At 41.3% G+C, this 21044-nt stretch overlaps 2 protein-coding genes across 3 annotated transcripts in view; both read right to left on the bottom strand.

Annotated features, from left to right (window-relative positions):
- The window catches only part of SMYD3 (SET and MYND domain containing 3), a 419966-nt gene extending 416976 nt beyond the window's left edge, over nt 1-2990 (bottom strand). Inside the window, exon 1 of the mRNA XM_055810875.1 lies at nt 2783-2990. Within this exon, the coding sequence (XP_055666850.1) occupies nt 2783-2946 (164 nt within the window). The 5' untranslated portion in view covers nt 2947-2990. The remainder of the gene's footprint in view (nt 1-2782) is intronic.
- Nucleotides 2991-10123: 7133 nt separating this feature from the next.
- On the bottom strand, nt 10124-21013 carry TFB2M (transcription factor B2, mitochondrial). Of its 2 annotated transcripts, none has more exons than XM_055809619.1 (8): nt 20504-21013; nt 19628-19716; nt 18555-18708; nt 18010-18158; nt 16320-16409; nt 13731-13793; nt 12278-12429; nt 10124-11080 (listed from the first exon to the last, which is right to left on the bottom strand). In XM_055809619.1, exons 1-8 carry the CDS (start codon nt 20943-20945, stop codon nt 10894-10896), a joined length of 1326 nt encoding a protein of 441 aa, XP_055665594.1. In that variant the 5' UTR covers nt 20946-21013; the 3' UTR covers nt 10124-10893. The 2 variants fall into 2 exon arrangements, with proteins under 2 accessions (XP_055665594.1, XP_027636268.2); XM_027780467.2 differs by having other exon boundaries at nt 20615-21008.
- Between the last annotated feature and the right edge of the window lie 31 nt (nt 21014-21044).

The raw sequence follows: 21044 nt of genomic DNA, 5'->3' as shown, positions 1-21044 counted from the left end.
TAAGAAGGTATTAAAGCATGGAAGAAGCCATACAGAAAATTTTTAGTTAACGAGAATCTTTTCTGTTGCTTTCCCCCGTAAGCTGCTGGAAGAGACTGGCCATTCAAATCTTGTCAGCTTTCCATAAAAGCACAGTGTGTTTTCAGCAAGGCACTGACCCTAACACTACAGATACTGTTTTGCAAAGGAGGTACTATCACGCAACACAATGTCACATGTTCTCACAAGACACTGCTTCCATAGAAATACACTCTGTCAAAAACCCTTTTCTTCTTTATCAAAATGTATCTTTCTGAGCAAACCATTACTATGTATCCTACTTCAGGACAGTATTTATTTTAAAGTGCTTATGGAATTCAAAACAGCTACGCTATCATATTAAATGAGCCATAGAAGAATATTTCCGCCCAGCCTTCTTTAAAAAAACAACAGGAACCTATTCATTAGCAAACGCAGGATTTTCTCATAGAAGGGGTGACAGTTACCAAAATCTGACATCTTATCTACATACAACATAGACCTAACACCACTGACCAAAAAATTTAATTTCACTGCACAAATAGTATCAACAGCCTAGTAAGGTAAGGAAGTGATGTTAATGTTTCTACTAGTAGATGCACTGATTGCATATATATATATATATATACACACACCAATATTTAAAATCCACAATAACATTCAGAGCAGCAAACTCTGCCCCCAAAAGTCATCCTCACTCTGCTTGGGTACCTCAGACCCTTGCTGTAAGGACTCAATCAAAGTCACAGAGTAACTCAGCTCTGTAGCAAGCCCATGACCCCAAATCCTGTCGAGACCATGCTGCCTCTCAGCAAGCAGTCCAGAAACAGAATATTCTGCACATTACCCGTCTTCTAGCTCATCCAGCGCTTCTCACACAGCCAAAAGCTGCATCCAACAACATTTACTTCTACATGTTGGGAGACAAAAGTAAGTATAGAATTACACTTCACGGTATAAAGCCTCAAACATTAATTTTATATACAATATGACTGCTAAAATGCTAAATCAATGTCAAGCACAGGACTTTTTTTTTTTGATTTGTGTTCCTGTACTGCCACCTAAAGATCAGAGTGAAAAACAGGAACAGTAGCAGACTTCCTTCCATGTGTAGAACTGGAAGTGAGCAATAATGGTTTTTCTTATACCTGGCTTTGAACAAAGATCACACTTTGTATTAAATGAAAATTAGATTCGTGAAACGGTTCAATTCCACATCCCATGATTCATTCACCATTTTTCTGGTGTTTATACATTATTAAAAGAGACCTATGTATAGATATACATATCTAAAAGAGATCTATGTATAGATATACATATCACTCACTAATTTAACAAAGTCCATTTAATAAGAAACCTCTACCTTTAATTAGATGAGCAAGAAGAAAGTCAGATTGCATAATCTTGATCTATAAACTCTGTCTAAAAACTAAAAACACAGTACATTTTGCAATGGAAGGTAGATTGGTGGAAATTTATTTTTATTTCCTTATTTAACTTTTTTAATTTAACTGACACCACTATTCAGAAAAAAACCCCACCATCTTCCACAAATGCATAACCTTTCATAATATGTCAGTTGGCAATACCACCATTTCTGCCAATAAAACTTGCCTTGGTTACACTTCTATATCCAAACACTTCAGATTCATTCTCACTTCACCTGTTGCTGCACTCAGCCTGTCTCGTGAAGCCTGCATGGAGCCTCTCATGACTCGAAGGAGAATCTGATGTCGTGAGCCAGACTTCACAGGTATTTTAGCTAAGTCTTTTTTGGTTCTATTTTATATGCTGAGGTTAGATGCAAGCCTGACCTGGAACACAGTGCCAGACTTCTCTCTGGGAAAATGAGGATCATATTGTCATTTCTTTAAACAGAAGCTGAGATGCCTTGTAAGGACATGAAGCAAAATACTGGGAAGGTTTCAAGAAACCAAATATCAAATAGCTTCAAAAAGAAAAAAAAAAAAAAAAAAGGTAAAGTCTAGCAGTACTGAATTGTCTCTCTTCTTCAAGTCTTGGTAATTACGCATGGGTTTGGATTATCTACCAGCATGTTTCAGGTATTAATACCCAGATCTCCTACAAAGAGGTCTATCACATTCTATCTTGCTGGAAAATTGCGAAAGGGTAGAAAAGAGTCATAGGGCCTTTTAAACACACAGAGAAAGCTACTGTTGGTTTGCCAGTTGTCACTTGTAAGGATTTGGCGGAAGAAGGCAGGCGTTTATTCAATGTACATCTCAAAAGAGAGGACAGGCTTGCGCAGGTGACGGGCCCCCCGGCCGCCTCACGGGGGCTCCTGCCGCCTCCACGAACGCCCAGGGCTGAGCATAATAACGCAGCAGCGTCACGGTCACACAAGCCGCTTCCTTGTGGGGCTACAGCAGGTAAGAACTCCCCCCTCACCCCACAAGACGTAACTCTGGGCAGCACCCCCGCCGCCGGCCCTTCGCCCCCAGCAGCACCTGCCGCTGCGGCGGGCGGCCGGGCTGGGGAGATCCCCTGAGGGGAGGCTGGCGCCAAAACGCCGCCGAGCAGCAGCACAGCACCCAGGCGCTGCCGGCTGCTGCCGCCCGCTGCACGGCAAACCTCCACCCAAGCCCCCCGCGCCCGGCAAGAGAGAAGCCGCTGAAATTTACAGCCGTCACAACAGAGCGGCAGGCAGCGGCACGCCGCGCCTCGGCCGCCCCGCCTCGCCTCAGCGGCATGGGCGGCGCTAGCCGGGCGGGAGAGGCGGCGGCGGCCCCTCGGCCGCCGGTACCTGCGCAGGCAGCGCTCGCACACGCCGCCCAGCTGCTCCTTGGAGAGGACGTAGGCGAAGGGCTCGGCACGGTAGAGCAGCTCTCCGGGCCGCAGCCGCCGGCGGGAGCGGAGCCCGCTGCCCTTCCCCGGGCTGGGGAACCGCTCCAGCGCCGCCGGCTCCATCCTCCCGCCCGCGCCGCCACGGCGAGAGGGAGCGCGCGCGGGGCCGCCCCGCCCACCGCGTGACGCGGCGCTGCCGCCGCCATCTTAACTGAGGGCCGGGGCCGCCCCCGCCGCCTTTTGCTAGTTTTTGTGGGTCGAGCCCAGATGTGTCGCCTGTACCGAGAGGCCACGGGGCACTGGGTAACCCTTTGCCTGAAGGGAGACGTTAATAGTATGTTTCCATTAACACATCACCCCTGTGATGCTAAACTAAGTGGTTATCAGTGGTTTCTACAGCTAATCACAAATACACAGTATGTTGGATTTCGGGGGGGGAGGGGGGTGTATGTGTGCATGTGTTCAGTTGTTCAGTTACTTTATAACTTTGTGCGTTTGTTTCTTTGTTTTTAAAGGGCAGTGAGAAAATTCCTAACCATAAATCTTGTTAACCACAAGGCTGGGACCCTGCTGACCCTCACACCTCCATGGTCGGGCCTCAGGAGAAACCTGAGGTGATGGGAAGCTCCAGCCACCACATTTGCCTTGTCCAGCACCGTCACTGCTTCCATTGCTGTACCGACCCAGCCTCAGCACTGACACAGAAGCAGAAAAAATACATATGAAAACAGAAGTGACATTGTTGCCTAAACTCCCAAATTAACTATATGTTAAACAAGTAAGTGCACAAAGTTTAGGTCAAGCTGACCCACCCTCTCAAGTTGTCAAAACTGATGAATGAAAGGACTTTGCATCAAGGGAGTCAGCCTTGGGAAACAAAGATGATGGTAACACCATTACCTAAATTATGCAGAAAGAAGCCTCCAAGTGAGAAAGTTCTGGCCGCAAGAAGAGACAAGCTGATGAGGTGTTGAAACCCACAGAAAATTAGTTGAAAGTAGGACAAAGGTAATTGTGGTAATGGGGACCTCCAACCATAGACCCCCCAAAAAAGGGGAAATTCCCACTTGGGGAGCATGCGTAGTTGGTAAAAATCTTCAGTAGTGTTATCTGAGGATGCACACTAGTTTGCATCAGAAGCGAGAAACCTCTGTGCGTGAATGAAAATGAATATGTAATGTACTATGAATATGCAAGTACTCTACTGTATATAATGTGTACCCTCAAGTAACTTGGTGTGCGTGTTAGGAGGAAAGATCCCCCATGCACCCAGCACTGCAATAAACCAGCGTTGGCTTTCTAAACTATCACTTGGTTTGGAGAGTCTTCCTGGTGACGATTTTTGGTAACAGCATGAGGACACATGGAGGTTGCATACCTGTGGCTTTGTGTAATGAAGTGAACCTCCCCAGGCTCTCTGCTGAGCAGAAGTGGGTGGCCCTCCTTGGCACCAGCTCAGGGCAGTGTCCTTCAGGTGGGTGCAGGAAACCAGAAAGCCCCTCCAGCCATGCAGCTGGTGCATGTGAACGCAGCAAGTCTGCTGCACCTTTCAATGTACCACAGAAGGAAAATCGAACTCATTTTGTACTGATACCCACAGGTTTGTCAGCGATTTTTCTGTACTGATGTGACATTGAAACCAGTGTAGAGAAATCAGATCTCAGGCAGGGACTCTGTCATACATAAACCCATTCACTGCAGAAGATAATACACCTTTCAGTTCATTAACTTGATCCAAATATTAAACAGCTTGGTTTACAAAGGAAGAGATACAGTAATGACTGACAAAAAAATATACCAAACAGCATATTTTACTTATGCGCCAGCATTTGGACATATTTTTGAATCTAACTGTGGTCCGAATACAAAGAAGTTGTGGCTGGCTTGGGAGCTGCTCAGCACGCAAACTGCTCTGCTAGTGTGTGTCACCCCATACACCAGCTGCTTTTTGCCAGAGCCATTAGAGACACCAGGTGAATGACAGGGGGAAAGCAAAACGCTTGCAGGATAAACTAAGAGCACCACTCCCAAACAGTGATGCTCGAAGCCCCTAAGATGCTAAGTGCTTTCCTTATGGAGCTTTCATTCACACGTGATGCAGGCCGATTTGGTAAACTGCAGGGAAACTTAGTCCCTTCTTCTTATTATGCCTGCAGAGGGAGTTAGCGATTGTGTTTTGGAAAGGAGCATTGCGGCGTGCTGTTAACGCTTGAGACACACCTAACAGTTCTGTAAAACAGCTTTTCGTTTCTGCAACATACTTAGTTTTGTTCTCAGTAACAATGATTTCAGTCTGCAGCTGTTTTCCTCCAAGTTGCAACAGGGTAATCGGAAATGACAATGTGTATCCAAAATACTGCTATTGGGAAGAACCAATGTACATCAAGCCACAGGTTTCCCACAGAAAAATGTATTTTGACATTCACTTAAATGCTGCAGTGATGTAATTCATTACCAAAAGAACTGACAGTCATATGGCTGTCAGTTAAATTGTTACACATATTATTAAGTTTATCTTTAGTTCTCCTAGCAAATGTTTTTAAAGTGTTCAATTACAGTGATATTGCAAGATACTCAAGAATTACCCTTAACAGTTATTAGAATATTAAACGACTACCTCTGTATTTGACATGAGAAGAGCTAATATGAACATAAAATACCAGATGTAGCTTTCATTATTTTCTGTTTTCCAAGTCAGGTTTTCTCAGTCCTATGTCCCATAACACACCAAAAATCTCACAAAATACAAAAAACATGTTTGAGGGAATGACAATCTTCTTTCACCACCCACAAAAATAAAATCACAACCTAAGAAAGCCCAGCTACTCTAGCAAAACCACAAGTGTGAATTCCTGAAGAAAGGGGCTTTCATCAGCTTGGAATAAATATGGAATAAGCCACTGAAGCCCAAGGACAACTTTTGGCTGACATTGCATTTCAATTGATATGACAACGTAACTATGGTAATGGAGGCTTTTCTAGCATACATAAGCTTTTAAATACAGCATAAATGTTTTCATTGATGCAGTGTTGGATATTTTGACGTCTGTAAGAAGAACCTGGAAAGCCGATTCTGAGTATCTACATCTACACTTTATAAGTGGTCTGCCTAGGAGGGCCATTCAACACAGTCTTTAAGCAATGGTGGTCAACTGAACCCCCAACTCAGATGTTTTTGTAAACGTCAGTCTGAATTTTCTGAAAAACATAGTGATATTATGGCTGTATATTCCGGTAAGTGTTCATTTAGCCCTTGACTATATTTAGTTGAATTAATCCCTGTTATTAGCATGGGGTTTCTATGTGACCAAGTCATCCACCGACCTGGACAGGTCAGACTTCCTAACAGCTGTTTGAAATGCATGACACATTCTGACAGAAGAGGCTGTCAAGGCGTGTAATGGAGGAGGAACTTTTGTGGGAAATACCCCTTAATTGTAGCTGCTGCTGCTGAATCAGTCATACTTCCTTACTGCAGGTAGATGAGACACCAGAGGAAGTTTAGCTTTTCTAGCTCAAGACAGCAAGTTTTACCACATGAATTTACATAAAGAATTGCAGTAATGAAATAATCTAAATGCTGCTCTTTAGTCATAAATGTGCAACACCTGTTCCAACCAACATGGAAAAACCCCCGAGTTTTTCTGGGAACAAAATATGGCTCAAAACACAAAACATTAAATTTTGGATTGGTACAAAGGCTGTGTCACTAACAGCATAGAACAGCTAATCAATTAATTGAAAGCTTGTAAGCACAGACAGATCTTTCATGAACACTCAGGAATGTCTCAATGAGGTCTTCTCACTGTTATTGTTGGTGTGCTAGTTAAAAATCGATTCTAGAATGTAAAATTTAACAACTCACTGCAGAAGCATTTTAAAGACAAATTCGTAACAAATTTCACTCAGTTACATAGATTTTACCTGGTTTTTACCATGAACTTTACAAAACTTCCTACTTTTGAGTCTTCCCTACCTTAAACACATTAATTTCCTTCTGATGGTAGAAAGAAGCTTCTAAAGTTTGTGAGCATTATTTGTTAGTTGTTTGTCTATTTGGTGTCTTATCAATAGGACCAACTACGTCAAGTGTTAAAGTCTTGCTTACATTATGAGTAATTGACTGTTCCATTTGGCGTATCTTTACCAGCCCTAATTTCCCTTGGGCTTTGTATGCTTGTTGCATGTTGTGTACTATCAATTGGGGACAGCCCGTGTGTCTATTTTTAGCAGTGACATGTTACACAGCATACACAAGGAAAGATGCAATAGCTATTGAGCAAGAATACAATGTGATTGAATAAACATCTCCCACTGACCTGTCCTTTCTGGAAAAGTTACTGGTTATATCCATTTTCTCAGTGTTTACAGAAGAAAGGCACAGCTTTGCCAATCACAGGCTTTAAAAGCTTAGGCTGGAGTTTTCAGTTTACAGCCCGGTAAGACTGCATTTAGCCTGCCAGAATAACTACTGCAACATGTTTCTCAGGAAGCTTCAGGTTATTCCTATCGCACTTCCACATCTTAAACTACACCACACAATCTGTTTCTCGAGTTTTATGTTGATATTTCTATCAACATTATCATTATTACCTGCAAGGCTAAGCTGTAATTATTAAAATGTCCAATGCTGAACAAGCCTCGTAACCAGTATATACACATTCCACCTTAACAACCCCTTGTTACATCATCTACTGTGTTAATTAGTACAAGGTCACAAACCCTTCTGGATCAAAAGCAAACTACTAACTACAGAATACAACTTGACTGATCTCTGAATTCCAAGTGGCAAAATTCCTCATTAACTGGGTGTCATTAAGAACTAAGTTTCCTTCTGTTTGTAGTTGTTTGCTATGATTTTAATATAGTTAAGTAGTAAAAATGTAGGCAATTGCCATCACAGTCATGTAATTTTCTTTTACAAGCAGACGGATAGCAAAAATGATGAGAGCCATTAGAAAAGACTTGGCACCTCTGAAGTTACAATCAATATACAAGCTAGATATACTGATGCTTTAATATGGGATGCTAAAAGCCATTTTCTTGGCAACTCCTCTAAGAAACAGTATTTGAAGAGTAGAAGCAATACCGAAAAAGTTCTACTTGATAGATGTATCCATGTGGTTCATGAATTAAATCAGTCTTGGGGAGCGGGGGGGGGGGGGGGGGGGCGGCGGGGAAGAAAGGAGAAAAAAAGAAGAAAAAAAAATCCCCACAACCCCAGAGTCTGGAATTAATTGGAAGAATATGCTGTACCGTGGACCTTCTAATAAGTATGTAGTATGCATGTTCTAGCCTTCACCTCATCCAAAAACACGGATTCAAAGACAGGAAAACATAGGAAGAAATAAATCTGCCCAAATGCTTGCAGCCAATTAATGTAACTTTAAAAATTAATAACTTTATATGTTATATAGAGTTTTATAACACAAAACTATGTAAAACAACTGAACTGTGCAACATTTTTAAATGTCGGTGCTGATTTCAAACTACTTTTTATTACTTACTGTATCTGACACAGTAACTCAGTTGCAAATTAATGCACTTTCAGAAATGGGAAACTTCGCTATCCCACCAAGATAGAAAAGTAGTTCCTGTAAACCCTTCAGTCTCAAAGTTAGCATAAAAATCTTCCATTGTGAGAAAGTCTAGCATTTTAAATTTTGAGCAAATTTGCAGTTTTGCTTTCTCTTTAAATAGCATTTATGAAGGTTATTAAACTGCAAATATTTGCCTAAATTTATATACCATTTTCCTAGTTACAATTTCTGTCTTTGCATTTACATGAATCAAAAATAAGTGAAGAGATGCTAGCTCAATTTTCCATCAACATGTTGGGGAATACGGCAAAGGCAGATACGCAAAGGAAAGGAACACAAGTAGTACAAGGTTGGTTAAAAACAATGACTAAAATGCATCAGAAACCTTTATAAAAAAATTTAAAATTTCAGTGAAAGTTTGCACTCAATATTATCCTACAGAAGCTTTAAACCTGCAGTAGCAGGAAGTATGGAGTAGATTGCATTAATTAATCAAATCCAAACCTACTTCAATTTTACTCCCCTGTATTCAGGTACACCAGAAATTTTCTTTTTTTTTTCCTTATCTCCTCTATTGATACCAAAACCATTGTTACAGTGACAGCTATTGTTCTCTACATTTCACATCTGTGATCAGGGCTAAACATATCGTTTACACATAGACTTAATGGCAGAGCTCTGATTAGCATTAAATCTCCTCATTTCAAGTCCCCAGTTTGACAATATTCGTCCACCTAACAGACTCCTGCTGTTAGCTTGGGAGTCTCTGCACTGGCGCAGTAAATGCTGTTTTCCAACATCATCACAAAAAAAATCACAGCAGGTAATTGCCTTTTTTCAGTACATTTGAAATGTTAGCAGCAACACAGTTAAAGAAGCTTATAGAGACAGTGGTGGTCTTATTATCTTATGCATTGAATACTTCTCCTGGTATGTTGATGTAAGACATGTCGCTGCAACAAGAGCAAGGTATTTGATTCAAGGTGGTGGTGACGTGGGGAGAATCAAACCAGGAGACACTGCATTCTTGTAGACCAGTAGATAACAAAGTTGTCATCTACTGAGACTGAAAAAAGGTGGAACTGCTTCTGCTAATGCAAGTTTGCCATTCATGGTCAATTTATAATGCAAGTTACCCGAAATAGTTAGAGATGTAAACAGAAAGAAAGCGTCAAACCTTCACGACCTACACCAGAACACCAGTAATGCTCCGAGACAGGCTGCAAATTAAACCTCAGCTTTCCCAGTAGTTTCATCATAATATTACAAAGGCTCAGCAGCAGCTTAAACAGATAGCTGCAGCCTACCTAGCAGAGCAAACCGAGGCTGCCTGAAGTAAGTTTTTCTTTCGTAGTAGGACCTGCAGGAGGAAGACAGATGAATGTTTGTCACATCTATACCTCACATTATACTTAAGAAATGCAATTCTTTGTTTGCATTGGTTTGGTCACTGCTGTTTCCAAAGCCTGAAAAAAACTCAGCCTTTAACAAAAAGGCATTTTATTAACTTGTGCTCTGCTAAAAAACCTTATTTTTGGCCTCAGCTCTTCCCAGAGGAGACAGCATAGATCAGAACTAGTACAGCCTGCCAGCACGTTACACGACGACACAACAGTTACATGGTAAGACAGGAAGAGAAACTAGGAACAGGTTGCATTATGGAGTACTATGACTAAAAAGAGAATTTTAATAGTGTATGGTTTTGAAGGAAGTTATTTTGTACATATAATACACATTAAACAAATACATATTGACAAAGGTTACTGGCAAGATGACTTTATTTTTTTTTTCCAAACTGTTTATACAGCACTGAATGTTCTGGTGACTTTGTTTTTAGACCTGAAATAAGGTAAAGCCTATATGCATATAGGTGTTCATGTATTGTAAACTAGAATGGGCTGCCCAGTGTTCTTTTCAAATTTTCGAAATTAAGAATTGTTATGACTTTTTCCCCAGAGATATAACAATCTTTAGTTTAAGAAAAAACCTCAATACCAACTTGCAGTTGATGTTTTATCATGATGTCATTACCTTGTCTTCTATTAACCCACCACTATTCATTAATTAAATTATATTGACTTTAGACTGCAAGGCTTTTCGATCAGGAGATAATACAACATATTCAGTGGTTGTAAAGACCTACATAATCTGGGAACCTGTGAAAGGATATTCAAACCACTGACCACAGAAATCATAATATTTGGTCTCTTATTTTTTGTAAATACTGTAAATACACAGCAGCGTAACAAAAAGTTCCTTTTAAGTGGTACATCCAACACAGCAGCAGGTCACTAACATGGCTCCTGGAAAAAAATGTAAAAGTGTGTCCATTCTAGATAGGATTGTGAGCAAATAACTGTGAATCGTTACTTTCATCCTGCGTAGAAGGTCTCTTGTTAACTGCTAAATTTATTTTCCTGTTTGGACAGGAAATCATCTAGCTGACAGTATCTCCGATTTCATTTAAATCATTTCTCGAAGTAATCTTCCAGAAGCAAAGGTGATCTTCCAAAAGACAGCAGCTTTAGATTTATAAATTTATGTTCCTTATACTTTCAAAGGCTTCATCATGGAACCAGGTTTCAGTAAACATACTAGAGTTTTGCAAAGCCTCAAAAAGACGCTTATAGTCTTCTGGGTATAAGCTACGCGATTCAGCATTTTCTGGAATTTCTAGCTCTCTCAGTAATTTGCCAGCATTGTCCAAGCTCCATGAACTGAAATAAACAAGCAAACCATAATAGAGCATTTCTTTCTGTGAAAAATTAAGACTAAGGAACAGTATCTAAAGGTCCACTCTTCCACAGCTTCTAGAAGTTAACACGTTCCTACAAGACAAGTTACTTTTTTGAGAAATTAAAGCCAAGGTCATTTTCAGGAAGATGATTCAGCATAGCAGGAGTTAGTGTGACTTACACCTTCCAGGTATTTTCTTCTATATATAAACAGACATATCCACCGCCTACATCACTGCTGTGAAAACTAGACCTTTTATAAATGCGTATTTACATCAACTATTTCCCAGACAAGAAAATGGTGTATAAATACACAGAATATGCATGTTAGAAGCCTCCAAGGTTAGTTCCACTTCCTGGCCAGGGATCGAGTGGAGATTAGGTACACCACTGAGTTTTAAGAAAGAAATCCATTAAGGCTCCTTGCACTTGCCTTTGCTAAATGAGTTCCTAAATTTATTAGCTTCCTCACCACCCCACTTCCTGGAAATTAACTTTCATAAACTAGAACCAGCAAATGAGATATATATTAATTATTTTCATTAACAGGTTGAAGGTCAAGGCTTTCAGACTGCAAACACTTCCCATTTATGGGAAAGAGAAATCTACTGATTATAAAGTGAATAGTTCCAATGTAATACCAAAAAGAATAATTAAAGAGTTGCAAAATTGGTAAGTAAGTCTAAAGCCTAGGTTTTTAATTAGATAACAAAGTCATTTGAGGACATCCCCACTCCACCTTCAATAACCTTCAGTTGGTTTTGCTTGTGTTACTTTGATGCCTGTTATAAACTGAAACTCTTTTTCAGCTTTTAATTTCTATACCTGCAAAAATCTTGCTGACTTTATTATTATGTCTGTAAAGCGAGTGAAAACTTCTTGCAGATACATGACCTCACCTCCATTGGAGGCACAGACAATTACTGCACATCTACATTCTAAACACTTGTCAACCTTCCTGTCAAATCAAGTTTTTGTCATCTGTGAATACAGGCTAGAACAGTCCCTAAAATATTGTATCGTGGGTTGCAAAAATGAAACCTTCTATTCTACATGTAGATAATTACAAAATTTGTATTTCAGCTGCAAATAAATACTGCTTTGAGAATATATATTTTAATATTTTCCTGTATTTCTCTGCAGAAAAAAATACAAAAACTGTAATTCTTTCTTACTTACTTAAATTTATCCATAACTCTAGACCTAGGTTTAGCAAAACACTGTTTCACCATGAAAATAAAATTTGATGAATTTGTGGGCTTCAAGCTTCCTGTAAATAGGTTTTGCTGAGGAGTCAGTCGTATCAAGCATAAATGGTCATTTGGCAGCCACTGCAAGAAAAACAAAACAAGTCACTGAAAAGTCACTTCTAAGACAATCTCTCTCTTTAGCTAAGAGTAAGCATTTCATCTGTGCCACCAGTAACATTTCTTAAAGAGTTTTAGATGTCTTACCAAGATGATTTCATTGGGAGCTGAGGCTTTAAAATTTTCTTCTAGAACAAAGATGCTTTACCTCCCCCGCCCCCAAACAGGAAAGGAAACAAAACAGACGTACTATCGCTTCAGTTTTATTTTTAAGACTGAGCCTTCTTAATTGGCATAGGCAATACAGACTTAATGTGAGTTTTCAAGAGATTAAATGGCCTATAGTATTCCTATACTATGCAAGGTATCAGATCACATCACTTCAACTACCTGCCTTTTGTATATGAAGATGGAATTATTTGAGTGTAACACTAAGACAATATTGCAATTTGAGAATTTTATGAAACTGAGAAGGAGTGGAGTCTCTAATGGAAATAAATGTACTTCTGCATTGGCAGCAATGGATCTACTGTCCAACAGATCTCACATCTGTACTTCTCCTAAGGCTGCCACAATACATCTTACACAATCCACCCGATACGCCTCTCTGTGTGGCTTTACAGCAACACACCTAAGTGCGTAAGGCACACCCTACTCACTTAAATTCACTTAGTCACTTATACTGCACAGTAACATTTGAAACAACACTCAATAAACTGCCATAGCAGTTTTCTGGGGAGGGTGAAACCAAATACTAAGTAAACTTGCTTTTATTTTTTTGGTATTAAATAGAAATATTTTTTATATTATACAAAGGAACATCAGTACTTCTTTAAAAGACAGAAATAAAGAACTTTACACAAGGTATTTTTCCACTTCTCAAATTTAAGCTTTGAGACTCACACTTTTCAGCAATTAACTAGCACACGGAATCTACACCGGACATGTGAATAACCATTTTAATCAAAACCAGCAGCATACTGATTGTGCTATTAATGGTGGTAACACTTGTTTTGTTCAAGCTGGTAGATGGACCCTGTCAGTAACTCCTTTTTCAAAACTTTAGCCGTTCACATCCCTTTATACTCTTTATTCACTATATTTTTCCATCACAGACAATAAAGATACTAATTTCTAAGCTAATAGCATTAATTCACTCCACTTCTAATGCATCTACGTGCTGCCCATAAGTTTTAATTAGAAGAACACTTCTTAAAAAACACGTTTTATAACATTTATAAATGCTTTTATAAAATTATTTTAACTTTAATTAAAGTGGTTTAGTTGCATCTCCAAAAGAAGAAAAGTACACACAATGATCTTACCATGGTTTTCGGTACCGCCAGTGCCCCATTTTTCAAATTAGTTATAAATGATGACCAAGGTTCCTATGGGAAGGAGCAAATATATTAAAGAATATAAGTGCTTTGATAGAAAAGACCAGACTATTTCAGACGAATGGGACCTACAACGATCATCTAGGCCAAATGCCTGACCACTCAGGGCTGACCAAAAGTTAAAGCATGTTGTTAAGGGCATTGTCCAAATGGCTAAAACACTGACAGGCCTGGGGCATCGACCACCTTTCTAGGAAGCCTGTCCCAGTGTTTGATCACCCTCTCGGTAAAGAAACACTTCCTGATGTCCAGTCTAAACCTCCCCTGGCACAGCTTTGAACCATTCCCATGGGTCCTATCACTGGACACCAGGGAGAAAAGCTCAGCACCTCCCTCTCCACTTCCCCTCCTCAGGAAGCTGTAGAGAGCAATGAGGTCGCCCCTCAGCCTCCTTTGCTCCAGACTAGACAAGCTCAATGTACATAGCTGCTCCCCACAGGACATTCCTTCCAGCCCTTTCACCAGCTTTGTTGCCCTCCTCTGAATGCATTCAAGGACCTTCATCCTCTTAAATTGTGGGGCCCAGAACTGCACACAGAAGTCCAGGTGAAGCTGCACCAACGCTGAATACAGTGGGACAATCACCTCTTTTGACCAGCTGGTTATACTGTGTTTGATGCACCCCAGGGTGCAGTTTGCCCTCTCGGCTCCCAGACCATGCTGCAAACCCATGCCGAGCCTGCTGTCAACGAGCGCCCCCAGACCCCTTTCTGCAGGGCTGCCTGCCAGCCACTCCTCTCCCAATTTATACTGGTGCCCAGTGTTACTGTCCTAGCTGCAGAATACAACATTTCTACTTGTTTAACTTCATCCCATTAAACACTGCCCAATGCTCTAATCAATCTAGATCCCTCTGCAAGGCATCTTGTCCCTCAAGAGAATCAGCAGCACCTCCCAGTCTGGTATCATCAGCAAACTTGCTTATGGTGCATTCAACTCCCACATCTAGATCATTGATAAATACCTTGAACAGGACTGGCCCTAGAACTGAACCCCAAGGAACACTGCTGCTGACCAGTTGCCAACCAGGTGTAGCCCCATTCACTGCAGCCCTTTGAGCTCTGCCCTTCAGCCAGTTCTTCACCCAGCACCGTGGACCTGCTCATCCCACAGGTGGGCAACTTGTCCAGAAGGATGCTATGAGGGACTGTATCAAAAGCCTTAGTAAAATCCAGAAAAATTCCATCCACCACCTCCCCTTCATCCACCAGGCAGGTAAGCTTATCACAAAAGGATATCAAATTAGTTAATCAGAACTATCCTTTGTGAATCCATGCTGACTGTGCCTGATGATTGCATTATTCTTTAAATGCCTTTCAATAGTACCCAGTATAATCTTCTCCATATTTTTTCCACATACTGAAATTAGACTAACAGGTCTGTATTTCCCTGGGTCTTCCTTCACACCCTTTTTGTAGACTGGAATAACATTGCTGGTTTCCACTCAGCAGAAAAGCCTCCAGACTTGCAAGACCTCTAGTAGATGTCTGAGAGGGGTCCTGCCATAACATCCACTAGCTCCTCCAGTACTCTGGGATGAATCCCAGCAGGCCCTGTGGACTTCTGAATATTAAACTGATACAGCTGGTCCCTTACAAGTTCAGTGTCCACAAACGGGGAGTCACTGCTCCCACACTTAATAGTCCTCTGACTTAGGGGACTGGGCAGCCCAAGGTCTATCAGTACTATTAAAGACTGAGGCAAAAATGGCATTGAATGCCTCCACTTTTTCTTCATCCCTAGTAGTCAGGTGACCATCTTCAACAAGTATCATCTTATTCTTCAACTCCTTAATATATACTTTGTGGTGTAAGGTATTTGGAAGACAAGAGATAGTGAAACTTCTGATTTTAGATTAGCAAAACATTTCAAGTACAAAGGTAGTTCCTAGAAAAAGAGAGGACAAAAAGATAAATCTAAAAAGCATAAAGTTAAAGTTGATGGCCATGTGCTTATAGGAGGTGGGGGGTCAACATAAACTTTATAACTAAACCGTAGCACATCTGACAAGGTAAGGTAGTTATTGACTAACAGGAGAAACAGGCTTGCTTTGAAAGGAAAGGCAATGAGACTCAAAAAAATATTTCTGCGGAACAGTTTAGGAAGTCAAAAGCATGCATGATGGCAAAACACAGAGTACATAGCAAGGAGCAGGCTACGACAGATTGGAAGAACAGTCTTCGGGTCTCACACAACCCTCAGCAAGATGGAAAAGACTTTCCTGTTGCGCAAATGTCTCTTTCTTATTTACCAGCTTCTGAGAATAGATGTTGAGTACAGTGGCTTGTAATGAAAATACCGATATCACAGCTAAAAAGGACGCTGCTTAACTGAAAGAATTTTACACAAAACATGACTGTTCCAGGTTTTTACATCCAAAAGTTTTAAATAGTTCTCCAACTAACTTGAACACCAAATTAGCTTCCAATTAGTTTATGACAATAGACCACTACAAACTCTTTTCTAGAAACATATCCATAGCATTAGACCACACCAGCTGGTACAAACAAAACTTACGCTATGCAGCAGCTCAATTTCACATCCTACTTGCCAAAGTACAGTAAGTGCTTGGTAAGCCCTCACATCCCCAGGCTTTGCCGTTAATACCTAATGGCAAAGAAAGAACATTTGTGTTACAAAAACTACGATTGCTTCTTTATCTAAGCAAAATCCTGATCGATAGATAGAGATATATACATATAAAAAGCGGCAAGAAATTCAGTTACGTCTAGAAGTCCAAGGTGAAGTTAAATTAGGCCTCAAATACATAATCTGTCCTGTTTTAGTACACCTTGTCAGAACACATGATTAGAAGACATTCTGGCAGTCTAAGTATTTCTTTGCAGCAGTTATTTGGATAACTGAATTGTGTTGGAATTCCCAGCTTATACCTTCTGGTGCCTTTTAAGGCAGAGAAGTTTCACACAGAAGAGAACCAGGGATTCTATTTTGTATAAAAAGCTAACATGGGCAGAATTAACAGCTTGCACTGCTAAGATAATATTCCAAATAAGACATACAAGTAAAGCAAGCCAAACATTAGGTGACCTCACTGAGCATTAAGCAGCTTGCATAGTCATCACCTTCATCAATATTACAGATCAGACAACTCTCAGGGAAAAAAAAAAGAAAAACTTGAGGTTATACTCAAACAAGGCAAAGAAAAAAGTAAATTGTAGCATGGAGATTTAACTTCTCAGATTTAGAGAGCCTTGTCATATGATCAACCAAAAAAACCACTAACAAAACCACCCACAAAAACGAACCAACAGTGCCCACTAAAAGAAGGCTCCAATTGCTTTTTACTTAGGTACACAACTCTCATTTAACAGGGTTCACAATAAAACCTGAAAACTTAATTAAAAACCTACAGTCACTGCATTAAATGAATACGCTGCCCCCTATTTGCTCAAAAATCTGGCCTTTAAAAATATACCATTTAAGTGGATATTTCAGTGGTGTCCAACCTGTCATTTCACAGAAGAATAAACATTTGATTTTTTCAGTAGGGTGTTAGACACGAGAGCTTGTGCAAGCACACCTGCAAGTCTTTGCTTACTTCAAGTAATTAAAGGGTTGTGGCTCTGTATGAACCTCACAGTTTTAAGGAAAGAAAAGGTACCCTTGAACTATAAGCACAGTTCTAAAGGTTTGGGACAGCATCACTTAGAAACACATAACCCAGAAGGCTGCTCTGCACCTTAGTGTAAAGAACCTTAATAAGAAGGTGTGTAAATCACTCATTTTGCCTCAGTATTTTTCAGTACTGCACACAAAAGTGGCTCAGAGGTCAAGTGCATCTCACTGAGTATGGTATTTAGCAACTCTGAATTCTCTTCACAAGGAGGCATTTTAAATTCAGTCTTCATTGATTATTACCTGCAACTAGTAAACATTTTTTTGCAAAAGCCTGTTACAGAATTTTAACACCTCGCAAGTTACAATGTAAAGCAGGTAATCTGCTGCTGCATACCCTTCTCAAGCCTTCATGCTTGTAAGATTTGTGGTTATGTGACAGCAGAATGTTTCTTGACAGTGCTATGACTGCATAAAGAGAGCAAGTAGGAAACAAGCAAGACTTAAAAATTCTGGCAGAAAAAGCAATTCACTAGCAAAAACATGAACTACACAATACAAACGTTACTATATTCTGTGAAGTACTACTTATTCTTTACTACCTGTAAAATCTCTTACACAAATCTCTTACCTTGTACTCTTTTTCACTTACAAAGACGTTGAGTTCTACTCTTCCATATCTGTATATCGAGTTGCATTCATACAGGGCAAAAAGAAGTCTCCAAAGTACATTCCTCTCCTTTTTTTGCGGTAAAATTCCAAAAACTTTCACAGGTAAATCTGTTTCAATAGTGGGTAAAAGCATCTTTAAAATTTTGCAATATATACTAGATAATCTCATTAATGCTAATGTCTAAACTATGAATAATTAAGAAAAGAAAGCACATCAGCTCATGTTCAAGAATGAATACGATTCAAGCTTTAGTCAAAGCTAAGTCCAGTTTGTTAGACTAAATCTTTAACGAAGACAATCAAATATCTGAGATTTCATATCGCCACAAGGTTTTCTTGAAGCTATTAAGAACCTAAATAAAGCTGAAATGTAGGAAGTAATATACATTAATCCAGCATGTATATAAAATAGAACATATACCTCAAGCAACTCCCAAAGATTTTGCCAAACTGCCTATGCGCCCTTCCAGTGTATTTGTAACATGCATGATCATTTACATATACCTGCCCTCCAAGGAACTGCTGCTACGCCCATGGCTTCAAAAAGTTTGTCAGAACACACAGCAGGTGGTTTCACCGTCCCAGTCACCAAAGGATCCAGTCTGAAGAAGTCACCATAAATTACCTTTAATTGTCCATCCAGGCTATTCTCTAGAGACTGAATAAAATTAGTTTCAGTTGAAGAAATCTGGATGCAGTAACCTGTCTTGCAAACCACCCCACCCAAACAAAAAAACAATGTTCAAGCCCTACTTAAAATTGTTACCCAGTCAACAAGAGTCAAACCTCAGAGCTGCTGCTTAGAGCTGATAAAAAGAATATTTTCCTTCATTGTACAGAGCATCTTGACATTTCTGTGCTGTTCAACTGGAGCTTTAAAACACATTCTTAAATTGTTATGATGTTTTGCAAAAAACCCTATACTCAGCTAAACAAAGCACCGCATTTAACGATTTACAGCTGGAATTCTCCATATACACAGAGAGAATGCATTTTATACACATTTCAAGTCAGGTGAGTCTTTGGTTCCAAACTTCTACTTTACAACGCCGTAATACAGCCCTTCTAGCGCAACTTCTGCAGCTCTGTGTCTGACCACCCTTGAATCCACACAAACACAAGACAAACACTAGAGGACAACATGTGCAAGTGTCTTAATATCACCAGTCAATTGCAGGACAACAGATTAACACTGCAAGATAATCAGAATAACCAAGGCTATTCTTATAGGTTTCTTCAAGCTATATGCAGACATCTTTCTTAAACATACGTAACTAGGATGACTCCAATTAGCTTTAGCCACAAATTTATGCACGAAACTATTCACAGCAATACTACGAACTTGAATTTCTACATACACAAAATGTCACATCAGTTGATTATTAAAATGTCTGTGGCTGAACGTGCAATGTAAACTCAACCAATGCTTACTATTATTGAATGTTATTTCAAATGTTACAAGTAACAATCACTGGCTAATTGCTTTTTGATCCAACAGCTATTATACAATTTTATGTTAATTTCTTATTTTCCCTTTGATTGAATTTTAGCTATGCGCTACCAAATCAGAAGTGTACCTGTAAGTTTGGAAGAAAAGCTGAGTTACTCTCCAGAGCGACCACTCTAACACCTGCATTGAGCAGAGTTCGGGTCAAGATTCCAGGACCTGAAGGGGAAAAATAAAAAAAGTTTTTAAAACTGGATTTTTTCTAAGTCATTTTCCCAACACAACACTTGGAACACACCACCTTCAACAAGAGATAATTTGTGTCTGTTTAAACATACTTCAAGAGTTAGAAAAAGATTTACAGGCAGCCTGCCTGAGATTGCTCAGCAAATTACACATAAGCACAGCATTACAATCAGATACTGAGGAACATTATATCCGATATTTCAAATATTTCTACTCCTTTTTCTTCTGTCAACTGAAACACACTTTGAAACTTTGCCCATATTATCTCTACAGGTAAACTACCCTCTGCAGGGGTAGTTTATCTGTAGATATGTAAATGCAAAAAAACATTAGGTAACCGCAGGAGGCTAGCTGTGTTAAGGGCCCACAGTCCTAAGTGTGCTTTTACTGACAAAGTGTACCTACAAAACCAAAAATATTACCTAGACAGACACGTTACTTAATCCATACCCAGTTTTAACACCAGTGACTCAAGCCTCCAGCCTGAGCCCCCCGCTCACTCCCCAGCCCTGTGCAAAGACCCTGCTGCCACCCAAACAGTGCCAGGACACCCAGACGGTCCCACCAGTCGCCAGCGTTCGCCCCGCGAAGGCACCAGGGCGACGGGCCCGGGCACCGGGGCAGCCCCCTGCACCCCTCCAGCCCGGAGCGTCAAGTACCGGAGCCCCGAAATCCCGGGAGCGGCGGGGCCCCGCCCGCTCAGCGCCAGCACCCCGGGGACCCGTTACCGCCAGCGGCGAAGGCGGCGGCGCACACTGACCCTGCAAGGTCACTGGGGCAGGCCGAGCGGTGCCACGTCCCAGGGGACGGCGGAGCCAGCCGCCGGAGGGCAGCGGGAGGGCGGGTGGAAGGCAGCTTCGGGGCCGCTTACCGGGCGCGCACTCCAGCACGACGCACTGAGCGCCAGGCCCGGCTCCGCTCCGCAGGCAGCGCTGCACCGTGCGCGCCAGCTGCGGGCAGGCGATGAAGCGGCGCAGCGACGCACCGGGCCGGTGCAGCTCCTGCACCAGCCGCTCCGTCTCCGCCGCCTCCGGCACCCGCAGGCCCGGGCTGGGCCACTGCCCCGCCGCTCGCCTCGCCGTCACCCACCAGCACGGCGACAGCCCGCACAGCAGCGGCCGCAGCCCCGCCGCTAGAGCTGCCTCAAGGAGGCGGCGGCAGCCCGCAATGCCCGGCGGGGCCCGGCCTGCAAGCATCGCCATGCCGCCGGCACCCACCCAAGCACCGGGCGCGCGATCGCCGCGGCAACGGCAGCGTCACTTCCGCCTCCCCACGGCCTCTCTAGCGCTCTTCCGCTCTAT

This window comes from Falco peregrinus, chromosome 7 (assembly GCF_023634155.1).
Source record: "Falco peregrinus isolate bFalPer1 chromosome 7, bFalPer1.pri, whole genome shotgun sequence".
Taxonomy (NCBI): Eukaryota; Metazoa; Chordata; class Aves; order Falconiformes; family Falconidae; genus Falco; species Falco peregrinus.
The sequence above is the reverse complement of the archived record's forward strand: the minus strand, read 5'-3'. Positions and strand labels throughout refer to the sequence as shown.